Source organism: Sparus aurata, chromosome 23 (genome assembly GCF_900880675.1).
Source record: "Sparus aurata chromosome 23, fSpaAur1.1, whole genome shotgun sequence".
NCBI classification, from domain to species: Eukaryota; Metazoa; Chordata; class Actinopteri; order Spariformes; family Sparidae; genus Sparus; species Sparus aurata.
The window spans coordinates 25,381,782-25,396,375 of record NC_044209.1 but is presented as its reverse complement, the minus strand read 5'-3'; the positions used below and the strand labels follow the sequence as shown (position 1 = coordinate 25,396,375).

At 48.8% G+C, this 14,594-nt stretch overlaps 1 protein-coding gene across 4 annotated transcripts in view; it reads right to left on the bottom strand.

Annotated features, from left to right (window-relative positions):
• The window catches only part of adgrl1a (adhesion G protein-coupled receptor L1a), a 99,673-nt gene that overhangs the window by 28,464 nt on the left and 56,615 nt on the right, over positions 1 to 14,594 (bottom strand). For 3 of the 4 annotated variants that reach the window (XM_030407097.1, XM_030407094.1, XM_030407095.1), the window contains exons 4-5: positions 14,112 to 14,221; positions 7,591 to 7,605 (exon numbers count right to left, since the gene is read on the bottom strand). In XM_030407097.1, coding sequence (XP_030262957.1) covers positions 7,591 to 7,605; positions 14,112 to 14,221 — 125 coding nt within the window. The remainder of the gene's footprint in view (positions 1 to 7,590; positions 7,606 to 14,111; positions 14,222 to 14,594) is intronic. The other variant, XM_030407096.1, reaches the window with a different exon arrangement.

Genomic DNA, 14,594 nt, shown 5'->3' with positions numbered 1-14,594 from the left:
AATTTGGCTCTCAGTCAAGAGTAATGCCTCAAAGAAGATTCCTGGGGTAAAGATGTGAGGTTGGCCGGGCCTCCACTTCCCACACCCACATATATACCGACCAAACAAATAGTCCCAATTCCAGACAGACAGAGACACGCACACACACAAATACAATGTAACCCTTTCACACAATTCATATACCAAACAGAAACACACACACACACATAAAAACAAACACACAGAGGATGCCTACTTCAGGCAGGTGGAGGTCATCCACTGGGGACTGGTGCAAATTGGCTGGCTGACACAGAGTGTCCCTGCCTGACAGAGAGAGTGCCCTGGGACCACCGGGCGTGTCAGGTGATCTATGAGGAAAGCTGCTGGCATCCTCGCTACTCTGACATCACAGGGGTACTGGCGACAGAGAGCGAGAGAGCGAGCGAGAGAGAGAGAGGGAGTTGGAGGCACTACAGAATAAAACAGCTGAGGAGTCCCCTCGCCTCCTCTGCCAGCTTATTTATGTGGCTCTCTGGCTTGGGGTTGCGACAGAACCAGACACCTGCTGGTCACCTCATGATTGAACGCATCTCTGAACTAATTGGACGCTGCAGGGGCATTTGGACACAGATGACACGCGGCACACTCGGGTGCGCAGACAGACACACGCAGGCGTACCATCCCAATACACGCGAGGACAGAACGTGACATACATAAACACACTAACACGCGTGTGTACACAGTCACACAGTGGCTGTTGGAGTGATAGATCAGTCCAGGCTCAAACTGTCTTGAATATTGCATGGAGTCCGGAGCAGGAGGAGAATCATAATGGAGGGATGGAGGAGTTACTTCAGGGTTTTGGAAATCCAGCATTCTCTTTTTCGCCGCCTGCCGCGCTGCTGTTGTTGATAGTGGCTGGTGATCTGTGGTGCTAGGCCACTTAGGAATTAGCCTGTACTGTCTGAGGGGGTCCAACGGGGATTGAGACTGGCAGCCAAACAGGAATCTAATCAAGCTCAGGCATAAACAAACACTCAGAATACAGACTCTTCACAGGAGGCTTGTCATGCTTCATTGTCGAACCAAAATGCTCTCTCGAACGCCTGAGGTGTTTGCTTTGCAAATATGAATGTGGGTGACGGGAATATGCAAAATAATGTTCGGAGCAATGGTTAAATGTGACATTTTCAGACAGCTGAACAATGATTTTCCTAACTGACATCTTTGCCAACTCTCCCTCACACCACAATCAAATGACATCTTTATCAATCCAGACACAGCATGAGTGCCTTGCACATAAACCGAAGTTGTGCTCCAAAATGTTTCAAATAAGCCCCTAATATCTGACGTGTTATGGGAACAGAAAGCCATAAAGTGGGAAAAAAAACGACCACTTAAAGTAGGACACTGCCTCAAAAGTACATTGCTACTGTAAATAGAGAAATAAACAGCAGGCAGAAAGCAATGCAGTGGCTCTGCATGTAGGTGACCCATAAACAAAGCCAGGAACACTCTGCCTCAAGGTAGAATAAAGGACAAAGAAACACGTGAGCCTGTTCTCTATAGAAACTAAAAGGATGACCAATGAGTAAAGTAGTAATATACACAAGCTGGCATCCATCACATCTGTTGCCATGATACAGGGACAAAGATGCATGGCACAACTTTTGTCACAGCCATTCATCCAGTAAAAGGCATCAACATCGTGTGCGAAAAGGGAACAAAATCGTCCAGTAGCAGATGATGACTGGGAGCAAATCAGAACCCATCTGAACCTCCACCTGATGACCTGAAGTAAAGTAGCTCAATGGCAAAAGCTTCAATAAGTGTTGGAGAACCACTTGACTGAAGGCTGAACCTATGGCTGGGCTGGCTGGATCGATATCATAAAGAAGGAAAACCTAAAAAACAAGTTTCCAAAGGTTGACACTATTGGGTTTATACTGCCGGCTAAAACACGGTGGTACAGGATTCACTTCTGCGGGTGTTGTCTTTATCAACTTGGACAGCTAACTAACAAAATAATTCACACTTGGAATAAGAAAACGATAAATAAATACTTGATAAAGTTAACCAGTTGACAACTCATCAAGTAATTGCTGCAGCTCTAGTACGGGTGTGAACCAACAAGCTAAGTAAATATCAATCACCAGCTTGTATGTATGTATGACACGCGGTGTAACATTCATAACTATAATATACAGATTAAAGCTCCTAATCGCGATAATAAAAGAGCAGGATCAGAGCCTCGGAGGAGCAGGGATGATCCACTGAGTCATGCCTGGCTATAATATAGCTGTAAGAGACGGAGAAGAATGTGATACGATCCACCTCGGCTCCACAATAGTTTTTGTCCGCATTACATTTCACTCACACTAAATTGTGCCCACCCCTGAAGATACCATGTGATTCTGTTCATTATTGCACCTAACCTTCCAGCCCTTTCCTAAATTGGTAGCAGTCTGTACTCTATTGGGCTCATCACCACGGTAACATTCTGTCATCCTCTGCCTTCCTCCTCCATGTTCCTCTCACTCCCTCCTCTCCCGTACCAACCCTGCCGGCTGCCGATCAGCGAGCCTCGGTTTATTCTAATGAATTGGTCGTTGGGTGGGCCCGGTGTCAAAGGGGCTCATCAACGGCCTCTAGGCTGGACACACACAGGCCACGAGGACACAGACACACACGCGCGCACACACACACACACACGCTCGCAGGCCAAACAGAAACAGTGGCCATGCTTCACACCCTGCAAAACTTGCCTAGGGGGCTTCATTAACTCTGACCTGCGCTCCCCAGCCTTCCCGGCTGCCTTCCTGTTTACCAGCTCTTTCTGCCTCTCCTTTGCTCTGTATCCCCCCCTCCCTCCCTCTCTCTCTCTCTCTCGCTCTCTCTAACTGTGAAGGGTGATTGTAGCAGCAAGAAGCCAGAGCAGCACAACCCTGAGCAGTAGAGTCTGCAGTACAAGAGACTATTATGACCACGGTATGAATGAGGTATTAGGCATTAGGCATTAAGCATTAGGCGTAAGTCTTGAGATTAGGCATTATCCTAGTCTGGCTAGAGCAGGTTAGCTGGAGTAAGAGCCATCTGGGATTATGTGAGATAGTTAGATTAATAGATTAGTTCCTGCTTGGGTGCGTAAGGAAATCTTGCAGTCACGATCATCCCAGTGAAGTCACCAGGCAGCGCCGACACAACACTCCTTCACCCTACAAACTAGCCAGATGGCTAATGAAACTTACCTTATCAGGGATTAAAACCCAGGCTGTAGCTATCATACTCTAGCATGCCAATTACTGCCACACACACAGGGAAAGACTGCTGTAATAATTGACTATTTATCTCCATAATCCCTTTTCCCAGGCACAGGTCAGCTGTTACTTGTCAATATGAGGCTGCAGCATAAAATGATAAAAGCGCTGGAACTTTCCTGAAAATGACAGTAAATATCTCCCATTAGTGTCTCGCCGCAATTTGTGATCGACTGGTAACGCAATTAAAAGTGAGCGCTGACAGCTCTGGGCTAAATTTAGACTTTTCATTTTAGTTGTCTTCAGCAGTCCGTGGTGTTTTCATGTTTGATGTGACAGCGTCATGGTGATGGTTAATGTCTGACTTTGATGATCTAAACACCCCCTGCCAATGGTTGGCAGCTGTTTCTAAAGTGGTGTCCTCATGCCGTTTGTTTTTTTGTCTTTTTTTTCCACAGCTACAGGGATCTGAGGGCTCGGCTGGCCCGAGCCTTTGCCCAGTCCACAGTCATGGCCTGCTCTCAGGACTGACTGCTGAGAGCATGCTGCTCTAATTGAATCCCACACCTGTTACTGGCAGGTGCAGTATGCAGGCAGCAGGGGGCAGAATGGAGCATGGCATGGCACCCCGAGTCTGTGCTGGACAGTTGATGGGCTTTAAGGGTTAGTGTTTGTGTCCATGTGTGTGCAGGGAGTCTCCTGATGGTATGTTTATGTGCATTCACCAGCCCATTAGTGTGTGTAGCTGTGTCTTACTGTGTATTTGTGTGTGTGTGTGTGTGTGTGTGTGTGTGTGTAGGCATGCATGTGTGCAGCTCAGAGAGACAGAGAGCCAGAAAGAGAGAGGAAAGCGTGAAGAAGGATGTGAGCGTGTTCTGTGTGTGCAAACAAGACGAGAGAGAGAAGTGGAGTAAGAGAGAGTAAATAGGTTATTTCCTGTGAAATGAGAATTAGGAGTGAGTTAATCTGCTGAGGAGTGACATATAGTGACAGAGAGAAGAAGAAGAAGAAGAGAGGAATAAGGAAGGAGAAGGGAGGGGCTCCCATTGTGTTTCCGCTTCCTTTTAGACTACAAGGGGGGTCAAGTCATGGGAGTAAAAACACAATACAGTACAAACAGCCGTGCACAGACGTAAACACACACCCTTAGGACACACACAGACTCTCACACAATGCAAGCGGGTACACACTGTCCAGACAGTGGAAGAGGCAGGTGTCAAGCTGGCACCTTTATCAACCCAAACATTCACCCCAGAGAATACCCTTCACTGAGACCAAAAGCTGGCAACGGCTAGAGATAGTGTCCATTGAAAGCAAAGTCTTATCTGCCTCGGAGTGGAGCTGACACTGAGTGACAGGGAAGTTGGTCGGGACATGGCTGCAGAGGCTAGAGGCTGCTGATACAGTAGACGACCGGGAGACGCACCTTTCGCTGACTGACGCTCGAGCGGTGGCGGAACAGTGGGACTCTAACGTAAGCTTTGCCTGGCCTGCCACCGCCCTGCGTGTTCCCTCTCCCCCTTTCCCTTTCTGCTCTGAATCAGGCCCGTAAAAGGTCCTGAATCCAGAAGCTGTGATTTATATTCATGACCACCTGGCTCCCTGACTCACCTGCCTGTTCTCTGGCTCAAACAATGCATGAATTCTGCATGTACAGTCAATCCCCACGCCTTTCCCCATCTCCCCGAGCCACTGAAGAGGGTGTCTGCGCTGCTTTGGTCACATGACTGTGCTCGTGTGTGGCGGGTCATTCCTAATGAGGCGATGCTGCCTGACTCATCGTCTCTATAGCGACCACTCTCCAACCTTTTTAGTCCATCTGCAGCCATTTTTTTTTTTCTTGCTTCCTGTTTTCCTTTTCACAACATGCAGTGGTTTCTCACCCATTCCCTCTCGCTTTTCCAAATCACAGGTACAAAGCGATTTGTGTGAGCCATGGTTCTCTCCTCGTGTGCTCCCCCCCACCTCACCCTTCATGGAAATACCAGGACTGTTCACAGCAGTCTAGCACTGCCTCATTTTTCTTCCCTCTTTTCCTTTAGAAGCAAACAGACTGGAGGTGAGAAAAATATGGCGGACACCTGTTTTGTCCCGTCAGCGGTGATAAAAGAAATACTGTAAAGCTGTGGATAGTGTACTGTGCTTGACTGTTAGTGAAAAGGGTGACAAAAGGGACAGAGGGAGTGATGGGAAGAAGGAGAGGCAGCTGACATAGTCTTAAAATAGCCTAACAGCAGGTAGGTTGACAAAGTGTTGGACATTCATTGGACAGGATCTCCTGCGTGTGACATCATCGCTGCGCGGCGCACGTCATCCCAATCCAAATCTGTCAATCAGCCGATCAATCAGTGAGGATTAATTTGACAGACACGGGCAAGATACACGTCTGGAATGTCAATTTCAGCCAGAAACAGAGAAAGGAAGTGTGTTTAGCAGCAGTGGAGGGATGGATTGAGGTGGGTAAGGGCAGGAGTGCAGACAGAGGAGAGGGGGATTGATCTTAGTGTTAGTGGGAGGAAGAGTAGTAAATAAAAATAACCAGTTGGGTGAGGCGGAAGCAGGAGGAGGAGGGGGAGGAGGAGGATGGTTTTGTAGCTCACTATTCCACCGCAAGCAGGGAGAGTGAGCTAAGATGGCTGCTTGCGGTGGGAGAAAAATGTGAGACAATGATCCATGTTAATGAAAAGCCAAAGACACGACGACAGACAAAGGGGTCCATAAACCCGTTAATGGCAACCTCTACGGGAGTTAATTTCTCCAACATATGGATCCGACCATGGGGCCAGACAGGGCAATGGCTGAGGCTGAGACAGATGTGAGTAGGGGGGGCTCAGAGAGAGTCGAGGAGGGTGGGGACCTGAGAGAGGGAGTTAAGGCTCATTGGGAAGCCTGTGCTGATGGCCGCTGCTCTCACCGTGACCTTGGGTACGGGTCAGGTCTGTCTCAAGCTAGTGATTGAGGTGCCTAGCAACGCTGATTGGGGCTCTTTAAGAGGACTCGTGGCGAGGCCCCGCTGTATCGGAGTGGTCATTACAAAGAGCGGGAGCACTCTCTACAGGGGATACACCTCCCACCCCCCCCATCCCCTCCCCTCTCTTCCCCCTCCGGAGCCTCAATGAACACATAAGGAGACCGGGAGAGACTGACGATGTGGACGGGTACAGGGGGGCACAAGTTCACAAGTGCGTGTGCGTTAAAGAAAAGAGAGGCGTGGCGGTGAAGAACTGTAGAGAGAGAAGAGGAGGAGAAGGGAGGAGAAGGAAGAGGAGTGTAAGAGATGCTCAAAAGAGCCTGCAGCTGCTTGTGATGGCCAGATGTGATCTGAGAGATAAACCAATCAGAGAACAAGAGAGAGGGAGGATGAGAAACACAACAGAGAGAAATAAGCAGAGGTAAGTAAGGGGACAGTGAGAGAAAAGGAGGTAAATGGAAGTGTGATTAATTGAAAAAAGCAAGAGAGACAGAATGAGAGGACACTGAAGCACCTGGAAATGGGATACTGTGAAAATGATACCGAGAGCCACTTTGGCCAGTTACTGCGTTATCTTAACACAATGTTTTGCTTTGAGATTACAGCAACAACAAACTGCGAATCAGTCCCGAGAAACTAAAAAAAATAAAAATTAAAAAAAAGAAGGGAAGAGATACAGTATGGAGAAAAGGAGGAGCTTAGCAGTGTAAACAGAGAGAGAATAATTTGTTTGGCGCTTAGATCTGGAGGGACAAATCAATCGCAGAAGCAAAATGAGCGAAAAAATGTAATGAGGAATGTGAATATTCAGCTCTACGCGATGCAACAGTGTGAAGGAGAGGGGATGGGAAGAGGAGGAGAGACCGACCATCCATGAGATGAAATGAATGTATCTCGTCTGTCGGTTTAGGCTAAGATGTGACACTTCGCACAGGAAAGGAATGAAGTTAATTTCTCGTTTATCTCTCATAGATAGAGGACTGACCTCCCGTGATGCCTTTTTTTTTTTTTTTTTTTTTCTGTGTCTGTGCATGTGAGTTGTGGTTGTGTGTGTGTGCGTGCGTGCAGGTCAGGCTGGTGTCATCAGAACCAAGGAGGAAATCTAGAAGGATTTTAGAGTTTTGGTTATAGTTCAGAGAGATAGAAAGAGTTCTGGATTTGAGAGTTTTGGTTATAGTTCAGAGAGGGATAGAAAGAGAGGAGAGGGGCAGAGGAGGCGATTAGAGGTCGAGAAAGTAAAGGGAGGGGTATCAACATCAAACATGACCACTACACAAGGTGCTGGGTTAGGAGGGGGGGGTATGGGGGGAGGAAGGGAGACAAGGGAGGAGGAGAAGGGAGGAAGGGGCGAGCTGTGGTTGTTATGTTCATTGTGGTCTTTACCTTTTTGATCCACTTCTATTCAAGCATCGGAAAAAGGAGAAAGAAGGAGATAGAAAGATAAAAGAGAAAGACAGCAAGGGAGAGAGAGAGAGAGGGAGAGCGAGAGCGAGAGAGAGAGAGCGAAAGAGAGAGGGAGAGGGAAAGAAAAAAGAACGAAAGAAAAAACAGGTGCAGGAAAAAAGAGAAAATTGAGATTAAATAAAACGCTGTCCTTTCTCTCTCTCTTTTTTTTAAAGCAACTTATCTGTCTGTGTTATGGTTGGCTACTCAGAGAAAGGATGGCTCAAATGGAAAATGAGGAGGGGAGAATGGCCTGACCTGGGTTTAAATCCATTTCCATTTCATTTTAGCTTTATCAATAATCCCCCAACAACACAATCCAACCCCAACCACACACTCTCGACCCCACCTCCACCTCTCTTATTGCCGGATCCCTCCCCCCCTCTCCCTCCCACTCTCCCTTACACCCGAAGCACGGCTCCAGGAACCTGTTGGATAGAGAAACCATTGGAGAGCCTCTTCGACTGTAGTCCTCTTCAGCTGTGGAGGTAAACAGAAAGATAGAGAAAGCGATGGGGGGATGGGCAGATGGAAAGGTGGCGATGAGGATGTCTCTATCTGTGGCTGGTTGGAGGGATCACCGAATCCCTCTCTCCGCTTCTCTCTCCAAGTACAGTCTGTGTTGGCATTAAAGCGACCCCTTGATCTAAAGAAAGCGGCGCTTTTGGCTTTGCTCAATTTACAGAGTCAGGATGCTCGCTATAGAAGCCAGCAAAAACACTCAACCCATCGACCGTCCAATCAATGGGGAGCTGCCGGCTTGCCTGGCCGAGGCTGGCTCATCAAAGAAAAAGAGAACAAACAACAGGGGAAAGGGAGGGCTTGACAGAGTGGAACGCCTCAGAAACACAGAGAAACCAAGAGACACGGTCGGGGGGGGGAAGAGGGGGAGAAAAAAACAGAGGGTAGAGACAAAAGAGAGATGAGAGAAGTGTCTACAGCGGGCTCATCACACACAAATCAATAGGTTGGTGTGTCGAGTCACACCGAGGGCCTCGGCAGACACGAACAGGTAAGGTGTGGCTCCCTCGACATCCATGACGCTGCTTGTTCGGCTGTGTCTGGGGAGGTCCGCGAGCAGCTGGAGACTAGAGGAGAAACTAGCACGGGATCTCAGCCCCGCCTTTCACGTTACAGCGCCGGCACCCGCTTCTTCTCCGTGTTGGTTGAGGCACAAGCGGCGTGCGTGTGGATCCCCACGTCTCTCGGGAAGGGACGTGTCAAAAGGACACAGAGCTAGTGCATCCCCACCGCGAGCGTGACTGTCGTGCACGTATCGTAGGGAAGTCTGTTGTCCCTGGAGAGCTAAGTGAGACTGTCACGACACCTCACGGGGGTTGCCCGTAAAAAAAAAAAAAAAAAAAAGAAAAAAAGAACGAAAAAAGACAGGAAGAGAGAGAGATGTAAAGAGACAAATAGCCAGCAGAATAAAAAAGACAAAGGGGGGCGTTAGCAGTAGCCTGATCTGTGTGGGGGTTGGCCTCAAATCTTGGCAGCGCTACAGAAGAGGCAGCATCAGTATCAGCAACAACACTGATCATTTATCATCTTATGCCAAGATCAAACTGGACAAACAACCTCCATGAAGACCTGGGGAATGGGTGCCACTTTCAGCCTAGAGGGGGTAAACACGGAGAAGCTATGAACACGAGTCCTGTGAAGCTGGGGCAGGGGGCAAGAAAGCATTACATCCCCACCACCAACGAGTGCAATCATTAGCTCCGAGGTTAGAGGAGAGAGAGAGAACGACCAGAGAGCATCCAGAGCTTTCATCCTCTCTGGAACAACTGCAGGGAGGGGGGGAGGGGCTGCATGGGGACAGCAGAATTCAGCAGAACCCGGACACAGAGTTTTTTTTTTTATCGCGGCATCCACTGAAAGTACAGCTTGTCCACTTGATCTAAGTGTTAGGTTGCAGCCCTCAAAAGATAGTATACTGAATGCAATGTTATAAATGGAGCAGGCGGAAAATGATTGTGTATGATGCACAGCAATGGCATATAGAGAGAGACAAAAAGAGAAAGAAAACTTCTTCAGTGCTGCAGGGGAGGAAGAAGAATATGGGAGGCAGAAGACTTGTGTCGATTCCATTCCTTTTGCTCTTGGTTTTCCTGAAAAATAGACATGAAGCACAGACGCACACGAGATCATCACACGTAGCTGAGCTACGGTGTGCACACACACAAACACAGAGAAAAGAGACAGAAAAACTCATCAAACGGTCCTCACAGTGAGCAGGGGGTTAGTTTAAGGCCACCTTGGTTGTTTGTTTGATTCATTCAGCATTTCTCTTTCAGGGCCCTTTTGAGAAATAAGCCACTGCCCTCTCTCCCCTTAATCACTCTGCTCAGCGCTCTCTACAACCCTATCAATTACTCCCACACTAATGAGTACAGCTAGAGACACACACTCTCAAATACACACACACATACACGCATTGTTGGGAGTACTGCAGGACAACTTTGCATCCTCCGTCTCTTTCTCTGTGCTGAGAGATACTGTGTCCTCCTCAGCTTCTTCTGTCCCCTTCCCTCTCTGTTCTCTCATTTTACATTTTTCACGTTAAAGAGTCGTCCCTTTCGACGGCCTGAGCAAAAGCCTCCTGCTTCTCATTTATGAGCCACGCGTCTAATGGCGACTCAATACATATTAATAGAGTTTCATTCTCAGCTACATCAAAGTGTTTCCTCACCTCCCCTGAAAACCTGTCATATTACAATGCCTTTATTCCTTCTCGTGACAAACTCTTCGCAACAAATCAACTATCATTTCCGGTGGCTTTGTGTCCAAAAAGCCATGTCTCGTAATGAATAGTCTGCGCTGAATACATTTGCAGGGGAAGAATCAGTTTTATAAAGTGAAACAGTGGCAGAGCCACAAATAAGAACGTCAAGCGAGAATGTGGAGTTACCGAAGAGTCTCTGCAGAACCTCTTGTGCACAATACAGCCTGAGTAGGCGCTTTTGAAGCCGGTTTCTTCGGCTACCTGCATATTAACAAGATAAATCACAAGTGATGAAATAGCGGAGGCACAACACTGAGTCTAATGTCTCTGGCATGGCGAGCATGGATGGCCTGAACAGAGAGCATTAGCAGTCAATAATGATGTAGCACTGTGTCCTGCAGGAGGAGGGGGGACGAGTAGTGTTCTCTCGCTGGGTAGATTTACTTTGACTCATTGAACGTCTGTGTTAAGACTGCAGTGTAGGGTTTCCACTGCAGTAAATACGCGCTGCAGCTGTGTGCGTGGATCTGTGATGTCTTAATGGAACCAAGCAGTCTATAGCAGGCTGTGACAGTGCGAAATGAGAGTTCAGTTGAGCCGTTTTGTCTTGCTCTGTTCCGGCTGGCAAAAACAATGTGGCGGGGAGGCCTCGCAGGGCTTTTTTGGCTCGATGAGATATGATTTGACTTGTTGGCGGATGTTGTATTTTGCCAAGGCAATCCCACTCGCGGCAACCCACGCACGTGTTCCGGACCCCTGTTTGAGCTCAGCCGACAGAGGTGTGTTTGTCAGCTCGACGCAGGCTGTCACCTCGCCGTTTCAGGTGACTGGTAACACGGCGCCTGCGTGACACGCACACAGAGGACCCTGTCAGACACAAACATCACACTCGGCCGTCAGCGTGGCTGCACACCATCTCAGCCGCTATGACACACAAGCTTTAGTCATCATCTCTCTATTGTTCACCTTTTTTGTTGAGACGACCGATGAAAAAACGTGCGTCAGCCTCGGATGATGCCCGAGCGCCCAGCGTTCCCAGCCAGACGTGAACGATGGGGCATTACCAGAGCGATTAGCAGCAGCAAATTCAATTAATCTTGACAAATCTCTGCTGAGGCAGAACTGAAGAGAGCGACGCGCCCCCTCTCCTGGTAATTAAAAGTGGCCGAGTTGAGTGGCGTGTGGTGCGACGGTGACTAGGTTTTGGGATGAACAGTTCCAAATCGGAGTCTGGATGTGTCAGGTCGTATTTACTTTGCCAGATGAGCACAAATGCGTACGGCGGCCGTAGAGTGAGTTGTGTGCATGTGTGTGTTTATTCGTTTCTCTTTCTGTGTGTGTGTGTGTGTGTGTGTGTGAGTGGTCGTGTTACTCCAGCGGCGGAGAGTGGCAGAGGACAGGGGTAATTGGCTCTTCTTTGTCACCTCAGACAGGCGGGACTTTTCATCATAGAGGGATCAGCTTCCAATTTTCTAAGCCGCGCCACACTTCAGACGCAATCAACAAAGTTTTTTTTTTTTTTTCCAAACACGGCGAAGAAAAATGCAAGTCAGCAGCTATTTAATCATCCCTTTGATTGCTTCCAGGAGAGAGAACAAGCTCCCTTGTGCAGTCAGTGGGGAAAAAAGACAAGGTTAGAATACGCGAGGAGAAGGAGGCAGGTACAACCGAGCAACGCTACCATGACCCTCTGTGGGTCATGCAATACAGGACACCGTGCTACAGAGCAGAACTACCAGAGGACCACCGAATGAAGTCATAAGCCTGGAGGGGGTCAGTCTGACTGCAGCTAACATCGACCAAAAGGCAGGTGAACAGAGGGCAGAGGACGCTCGAGAAGAACACTTGTTGCCACAATGCTGTGAAGAAAAGATTCCCACCAGAGAATAATCCCCAATGGCACGAAACAAAGCGAACCTCTACTTATCTGTGACCGCGGCTGCAACCTGACTCAACAAAGTCGCTCAAAAGGTAAACTGGGGGTGTAAAAGCACTGAGCAGAGCGAGGGCAAAGACTGAAACATTCACTTGGAAGTCCCTGAGATTCTCGGCGCCTCTTTGTCAGAGCTGGATGGTTGGGTATTTGAATATTTGTCCCACCTGTAAAAGAAATAAACAACAGAGACAGCGGAAGAGACAGAATATAAAGATAAGATACAGTGGCAGATTGATGGACAGAGAGTAAAAATAGAAGGAGAATGAGAGAAATGGGGCGACTGAAGAAGATTAAAGACCTTGGAGGGCAGACTTGAGGCGAAAAAGAGAATAGCGGTACACAGAAGGAGAGGAGTCAAGAGACATGAAAAGAGGCGATATTGACTGAGAGAGATCATAAGCAAAGGTAGGATGAGTGAGAGATCTCAGAGAGAAGAGATGAGAGGGAAGAAGGAGAAGAAAAAGAAAAGAGCAAAGGAGGTTAGAGGCTCGGCGCCGGCTCGAACTCGCAGCTCACCTCGACATCTGTGCCTGAGGAAAAAGCAGAGAGAATCACCCCCATATCCCCCACCCTGATCGCTCAAGAACTCCGAGAAGACCCTTGTCTCCCAATTTCCCGCCACCCCAACACCCTCAATTGTCCTTCCAACCCCTTTCTGCACCCCAATTCTGCTTCTGCCTGGCGGAGGGGAGCGCCACTGCCCCTCCCCTCCAGCCAGGTATTCCTGCACAGTGAGGGGATCAATGCTGAGAGTAATAATACATGAGAGGGAGGAGGGGAGACTGAGCCGAGATTTTCACATGAACGAGGATCAACACAACACCATATAATCCTTTCGGGTGTCTGCTCCTCTGGCTGTGTGAGTGCGCTCTTGTTTGTGTGCGCTTGCTTGCTCGGAGGAGTGAGAGAGAGAAAGAGATCAACTGTGTGTCTCCCTTTTGGGTGTGAGTTAGACTTGATGTGTGTGTCTGTGTCTCTGTGTGTGTGTGTGTGTGTGTGTGCAGGCGCGTTTGTATGTCACACCTGCCACGGAGCTTTGAGCAGTGCCGTGAGGAAGTCAGCCGTTACCATGGGGACATTAAAATGTGTGGCGCTGCAGGTCATGTGGTCTAAAATAAGCCCTTTGCTGTTTGTGTTAACATCGCTATTGTGAGGTGCGGCACACACACGGCGCACCCTGCCTCCTGATCCCACTGCGGCCAATTTTAATTTTTATTGGAAATCAGAGGGACGGCAAAGGTGTTTGGTACCAGATAAAGGCAGCGGCGTGCCCCTGGGTCAATCGGTGTGTGAGTGCGGGGCGGTGTGTGTTACACTGCTGTGAGCGCGTATAAAGGCTGACCCCACGTTTGCAGCGGGTGTGCGCGAAGTGCTTATCGGACTCTGTATTTGTGGAGCACCTTCCTCCCATGTGAAAATCCCTCTCAGCTACTGGTGCGTTGCTCTGTCGATGAAGAAAAAAGGTTTAGCGCTCTGGGTGAGTGTGTGTGTGTGTGTGTGTGTGTGTGTGTGTGTGTGTGTTTGTGCAGTGTAAGTGTACGAGAGAGAAAGAAAAGAGAGACAGAGAGAGAGAAAGCAGGTGAGGATGACTGTCTTGTTTTGTTTTGCCTGTGTTGTGAAAAAAAAATCCAGAGAGAGCAAGTGTGCAGATGTCATTTGTCGAGGGGTTTTTTTTTTCGGTGGTTGAAAAGGGGGTAGGGGGTTCAGGTGGGGGGCAGAGGGAGGGATGGGCGGGGCAGCGAATGGGGTGAGGGGGGGGTTTGGGAAGGTGGGAGCGGGTGAAAGGGTCTCAGTACTCACTGTAGGGCACACACTCGTACTGGATCTCCAGGTACTTGTAGGTCCCCGGGCAGGGGTCCGGGAACACGTCCGACCCTGCTACCACCACACACTGGGTGCGGTTGTTACACCTGCAAGAGGAAGACATGAAGGGAAAAAGGAGGGGGGGGAGGGAAGAGAGGAAGTAAGTGATACAAAAAAAATGATGAGTGCCATTGTAAGAAAGACAAAGAGGAGTGGGTACAAAAAAAAAAAAAAACATCTTCGGGCTCTGGAAGACGGAGGGAACGGTAGGGAAGGGAGTAATTTCACACTAGACTAGATCATGTGACAGCTGCACCCGAGGGGAGGCGGGAAACAGAGAGGGGAGTGCGGGAGGGGGAAGAGGAATGAGATGAAGGATAGAGAGAGGGAAGGAGGGAGGGAAGAGGCAGGGAGAGGGCGAGTGACGTAAGAGGCCTCTCTCCTGGGGGATTGTGAGTGGGAGCAATTAGAGGTGAGAGA